Source organism: Carlito syrichta, unplaced genomic scaffold (assembly GCF_000164805.1).
Source record: "Carlito syrichta isolate Samal-C Ts95f unplaced genomic scaffold, Tarsius_syrichta-2.0.1 Scaffold316169, whole genome shotgun sequence".
Classification (NCBI taxonomy): Eukaryota; Metazoa; Chordata; class Mammalia; order Primates; family Tarsiidae; genus Carlito; species Carlito syrichta.
The window spans coordinates 422,633-428,918 of NW_007260265.1; the positions used below are offsets into that span (position 1 = coordinate 422,633).

The 6,286-nt window shown below is 57.4% G+C and overlaps 1 protein-coding gene across 1 annotated transcript in view; it reads left to right on the forward strand.

Moving 5' to 3' along the window:
* The window catches only part of LOC103276388 (1-acyl-sn-glycerol-3-phosphate acyltransferase beta-like), a 14,629-nt gene that overhangs the window by 6,072 nt on the left and 2,271 nt on the right, over positions 1-6,286 (forward strand). The window contains exons 3-6 of the mRNA XM_008073796.2: positions 2,559-2,718; positions 3,544-3,789; positions 4,268-4,443; positions 5,007-5,102. Coding sequence (XP_008071987.2) covers positions 2,559-2,718; positions 3,544-3,789; positions 4,268-4,443; positions 5,007-5,102 — 678 coding nt within the window. The remainder of the gene's footprint in view (positions 1-2,558; positions 2,719-3,543; positions 3,790-4,267; positions 4,444-5,006; positions 5,103-6,286) is intronic.

The window sequence follows — 6,286 nt, forward strand, 5'->3', positions numbered from 1 at the left end:
CGATCCTTCCGCCTCAGCCTTCCAAGTAGCTGGAACTACAGGTGCACGCTACCACGCCCGGCTAATTTTTTGATTTATTGTAGAGATGAGGTCTTGCCAATTTGCCCGGGCGGGTCTCGAACCTGCAGGCCCAGGCAATCCACTCACCTCGGCCTCCCAAAGCGCGGGATGTTATGACATATTTCATCACAATAACAAAGAAAAAAATGTAACTGGCAAATGCCACTGTTGGCCAGAACCACTGTCCATTTCTGGACATGGCCTGAGACTTTCCCCAGGCAGTGCAGAGGAGTGGGTGGTCGCTATCATAAATTACATGCACATTCTTTTCTCCAGCCATAGGAGGCAATGAGATGAACCCTAATTTATGAATTAACCAGAATCTATTTATAAAAAATTGTGTATTTATTCTTACATGTTTAAACTTTAGTCGCCTTCAAAGTCCTCTTCGTTGGATACAATACTCCTATCGAGATGCTTTTTCCACTGCTCAAAACAGTGTTTGAACTCATCCATTTCGATGCCTTTGAGTGCTTCTGCCATCTTTTGTTTCACCTCTTCCACGTTGGCAAAGCGTTTCCCTTTGAGGACTGTTTTCATCTGGAGAAACAAAAAAAGTGGCTCTGGGAGAGATCAAGTGAACAGGGAAGGTGGGGGGCCATTTTTTGATCAAAAACTGTTGAACACTCAGTGCGGTGTGGGCAGGTGCGATGTCATAGTGGAAGAACCAGTCACCTGTTTGCCACAACTCAGGACGTTTCTTCTGCAATGTGGCCTCTCACAACAATGCTAGCTGGTCCACTAATGCTGATGGATTCCTGGAGCACTCACCTAGCAGGAGAAGCCTGTACTCCAAGGGGCCTGCCCATCAAAAAATAATTCCAGTTTGGGGTCCCCCCTTGGGCCTCTCCCTAAACTGGCAGATGTTCAGATTCTCCCACTGCAGAGCACCCTCATACACCTCCCACCTCCCCATGCCTGCCTGAGGGTGAGTTCCTAGAGTAAGATTGTAAGATCAGAGGGACCAGGTTTCTCCAAGTCTCTCGCGGGTCTGCCCACCTGCCCTCTAGAAACGTCTGTGTCCATGCGGCCACCCTCTTCTGCCAGCAGCTGGCCTCAGTTGCCGGTACCCTGGCCGACAACACTCTGTAGTCAGGCTGCTTCATCTGTGCCAGTGTGGAGGATAGAGGCAACGTTTCTCGTTTCAATTTGCATTTCTTTGATCGGTGTCGCCACTGGGCTGTGTCCCTGTGGATGGGACACTGGCGTGTTTTCTGTTCTGTGAATTGCCTGCCTGTGCCCGTTGTCTCCTTTCCCCCTACCCACCCCCTGCGGGTATTCAGCAGGCCAGCCTGCCCCCCTGTGTGGGAGGGGGGCTATCTGGCCCCGCAGGAGATACCCTGAGCTGGCCAGGAGACACCCAGAGCTGGTCAAGGCTGGCAGGTCTGGAGAGGAGGCCCTGGCCTTCCAGATCCACGACAGACGGCAGGACTGTTGGTCTGAATTAACCATTGCACTCTCCTGAGACTCAGTTTCCCCATCTGTAGCAGGGGTTCATGAGAGTTACCCTTCCCACTGGGGGTGGCTTCTGTGACAGGCCCAGTTGGTTGAAAGTCTGGTTTTCAGAGGTAGAAGGACAAATCCTGTTGATTCCACGCCGACGTCCCCAGGGTTGAAATCCACAGAGGGAGGAAGTAAAAGAGAGCATGCCAGGGGCTAGGGGAGGGGAACGGGGAGGAAAGTTTCACGGGGACAGAGTTTCATTTGGGAAGATGGAAAGCTCCAGAAAGGGTAACGGTGATGACCATACAACAGTGTGAATATGCTTAATGCCGCTGAACGGTGCACTTAGAATCATCAAGAAGTAGGCCGGGCCTGGTGGCTCATGCTGTATCCCAGCACTTTGGGAGACTGAAATGAGAGGATTGCTTGAGGCCAGGAGTTCAAGACCAGCCTGAGCAACATAGCGAGACCTCATCTCTACAAAAAATACAAAAAATTTAGCCAGGCACGGTGGTGCGTACCTATAGTCCCAGCTACTCGGGAGGCTGAAGTGGGAGAATCTCTTGAACCCACGAGGTTGAGGCTGCAGTAAACCATGATTGTGCCACCACACTCCAGCCTGGGTGACAGAGCAAGACCTTGACTAAAAAAAAGTAAAAAATAAAAATAAATGGTCAAGAAGGTAAATGTTATATTGTTTATTTTGCCATAGTCAATAACAGTCTGGCTTTGACAGGGACTCGGCTTTTAATCTCTGCTTTGCTATTGAGGGTTTGCTCTGGGACAGTTACTCAGCCTCATCTGTATGAAGGGTGTGTCTCTCCCTCCCCCCTAGGACCGTGGAGGGGATCAAATGACTGGGAGGGTGCACTGATCACATGGCAAGGGAGCCCGCAGGTCAGTGGCTGTGCACCCCTGCTCTGTGCCATCTTCAGGAACTGAAAGGACCTAGGGCCCTGCTGGGAGTGAGTCCTGCCCTCGGGCTCTGCCATCCAAGGGCTGCCCTCCCATGAGCAGATGTCCTGTTCCATGTGAGCCTTAGGCTTCTCTGGCAGGGCAGCAGGGCTGAGGGCCCCCCCACCTACTGCATTCTGGTGCCTGCGACACGATATCTCAGGATGATCGCAGGCTGCTTGGACAAAGCCTCTTCACGATTGAAGGTGCCCCCAGGAAGCCCCCAGTGGACTGGCCACCTGCTGGAGCGGGGGCTGCAGGGTGGGGGGGCTCAGGGGGCTGAGGTCTGCACATGTCCTGGCTCTGTTCCTGCTTGTGGCATGACCAAGGGCAAGCATGTATCCCTCTCCAGCCCTCCCCATGAAAAAACAGACCCCAGGCTGGGCATGGTGGCTCATGCCTATAATCCCTGCACTTTGGGAGGCCGAGGCAGGAGGATTGCTTGAGCCCAGGAGTCCAAGACCAGCCCGGGCAGCATAGCAAGACTTCATCTCTACAAAAAGTTAAAAAATTAGCCAGGTGTAGTGGTTGCATGCCTTCTCGTCAGGAGGCAGAGGCAGGAGGATTGTCTGAGCCCAAGAGATCCAGGCTGCAGTGAGCCATGATTGTGTCACTGCACTCCAGCCTGGGCGACAGAGTGAGACCCTGACTGGGGGGGGAAAAAGGGACCCAGGACTGTTGTGGGTGTGACCATGAGACATGCCTTAAGGTGTGGGCCTTCTGCGTGGTTGGTGGTTGCTCTTCAAAACATTCCAGAAACAAACTTCATTCTTGGCAGAGGTCTTCCTTGGCTCCAATGTTTTCTTCCTGATGTGGCCCTGCCTGGAGGGGACAGTCACTTGCCCTGGGTGTGTGGGTGGGGCCCAGTCTCTACTGGGGGGGCGGGCTGTTCTCTCCCTTGGGAGTTCTTCATCTCTGACACAGTGAGGGTCAGCTGCAGCCCCCTTCTGGCTGGGTCCCCCACGCGTGGTCAGGGCACTCCCCTGGGAGGCTGAGCACACAGGTGTGGGGCAAGGGCCGGCGGCTCCTGGGATGGGGACATGGATGTAGATGCCTTCCCATGTGCTGGCCATCCCGCCCCTGGAGGCTTCCTCGGCTTCCCCATCCCTGGGGAGACCAAGGCTCTCTCTGCCGTGGCCCCCTGGCCCTGCAGGCCTGAGCCTGGGGGGGGCCCCTGCTCACGGCCCTCTCCCCTCAGCATCATCAGCTGGTTTGTGCGGCAATTCAAGTACATATTCAGCCTTCGCTTTGAGGTCAAGGGTCAGCACAAGCTGGACGTGGACAGGCCGTGTGTCATCATCTCCAACCACCAGAGCATCTTAGACATGATGGGTAGGCGGAGCCTTGGGGTCCAGCGAGGGTTGGGGGCAGGTGCCAGGGACGGTTGGGAGAGCCAGGTGGGGCACCCTGAGCCAGGTGGAAGGGCTGAGGCTGGGCTGTACCGGTGTGTCCCTCTAGCTCAGGCGGCGCCCTGTCAAGTGGGAGAACAAGGTGCCCAGGGGCAGGAGTGAGGTCAGGAAGGAGGCTAGGGGTCAAGGAGCCAGTGGGAAAGCTGGGCTCCTGCCAGGCCCGCAGGATTGGCTGAGGCATCGTGAGGGGTATCTGTTCCCCTCTCTCCCCCCTCCCTCTCTCATGTCCTCTTTCTCTGTCCATCTTTCTGTCTCTCTTGCACATGTGCTCACCCTCCCTCTCTGTCTCCTCTCTCTCTGTCTTCCTATGTCTCTGTCTCCTCTCTCCTCCCTCCCTCTCTTTGTCTCTGTCCCTCTCTGTCTCCCTTTCTCTCTCACGCACCCCCCCGCCCCTACCACAGGCCTCATGGAGGTCCTCCCCAAGCGCTGCGTGCAGATCGCCAAGCGGGAGCTGCTCGTCCTGGGGCCCGTGGGGCTCATCATGTACCTCGGAGGTGTCCTCTTCATCAACCGGCGGCGCTCTAGCACCGCCGTGAGCGTGATGGCCGACGTGGGCGAGCGCATGGTGCAGGAGAACGTGAGTGGCTTGTCCCACGGACCCCGCCATGGACACGTCCTGCAGTTGCATGGAGAAGAGTAGGGGGGTGTTGGCTGAGAAGTGGGATCCTTAGGCCCGGCATGGTGGCACATGCCTGTAATCCCCGCCGTTTGGGAGGCTGAGGTGGGAAGATCACTTGAGTCCAAGAGTTCAAGACCAACCTGGGCAACATAGCAAGACCCCATCTCTAAAGAGAAAAAAAAAGTTTGGATGCAGAGCCTGTAATCCCAGCACTTTGGGAGGCCGCGGCGAGAGGACTGCCCAAGCCCAGGGGTTTGAGACCAGCCTAGGCAACTTGGTGAGACCTTGTCTCTACAGTATATCAAAAAATTAGCCGGGTGTGGTAGCATGCGCCCGTAGTTCCAGCTACTTGGAAGGCTGAGGCGGAAGGATTGCCTGAGCCCAGCAGGTCGACGCTGGAATGGCCATGATTGTGCCACTGCACCCCAGTCTGGGCGACAGAGTGAGACTCTGACTTCCCTAGGGTGGGGCCGGGCTGTGGGGTGGGGGCGGCCCCAGACAGCCAGCCCTTCTACCCACAGATCAAAGTGTGGATCTACCCTGAGGGCACCCGCAACGACAACGGGGACCTGCTGCCATTTAAGAAAGGCGCCTTCTACCTGGCGATCCAGGCCCAGGTGCGCAGGGCCTCGCCCCCCGGGTTGGGGAGTGACTGGGGAAGGTGGGGTCTGCTTGGCTTAGGGCTGTAGGTGACCACGCAGCCAGGCAGGCGACTGCCCGCACTCAGGGCCGACCACCCGCCGAGTGGGGGGCAGGCCTCACCACCCCTCCGGCACCTGGTCCCTGCCCTGCCATGGAGGGCAGCCCCTTGGGTCCTTCCACTCTCCCGGAGTGGTCAAGACTGGCGCCGAAGCAGACCCGAGTGACCAGCCGGTGGCCTGTCTGAGGGTGGGTGGTATTAGAGGTGCCATGAGGCTGCTGAGGCTCCCTCCACTGAGGCTTGGCTTCAGTGCCCGTTCAGTGCCCACTGCAGCTGTGGTGGCTCTGGGGAGTGGGCAGGGCTTGCAGTGAGGGCAGCATAAGGCCAGAATCTGGCCTGGGTGGAGCCGGCTGTGAACTCCGCCTCTGAACTTTGGACTTCTCTGGTCCCAAACCTCAGGGGTACAGTTTGCCCCAGGGGTGTCTGTAGAGTCACAGAGGTCCTCAAACTTTTAAAACAGGGAAATTGTTTTTAAACTATAGTCTGCCCCTCCAATGGTATGAGGGACAGTGAACTGGCCCCCTGTTTTAAAAGTCTGAGGACCCCTGGTAGGGGGTGTCTGTAAAGGCTGGGGGGTGTCCGTCCTCAGAGCAGGGTTCCCTGTCTGCCCCTGCCACTGCCAGGGAGATATGTCGGGGGAAGGAGTGTGCTCACTGCCTGGCTGGAGTCTCAGTCCCGGCAGGGGTCGCTGCCTATGTCCCTGTGCTGGTGGCCTCGAGTACCCCTTGGTGCCTGGCCCCGTGCAGGGCCTGGGGAGCCCTCCTTCCAGGGGCTCCTAGCAAAAACCACTGTGGGGGTGGAGGGTGCCCTGGCTAGGAGGGGTCCCAGGCTCTGATCCCAGCTCTACCCAGGTGGAGGGCACCCCTACGGGGGCTGATGTCACTCCCTGTGGGGGAGGGAAGCAGGCAAGATTGGCAGGCCCTGGGAAAGGAGAGAGGGGAGACCTGGGGCTGCGAGGGGGCGGGGCAGTGTGGCCTTAGCCAGGAGACTGGGTGACACTTCCTGCCCTCCCTCCCTTCCCCTGGGACCTGCCAGCCTGCAGCCTATCTGCCTGTGTTCCCAGAGGTCCCTGACTGCCTCAGGTTAATGATTACCCCCAGG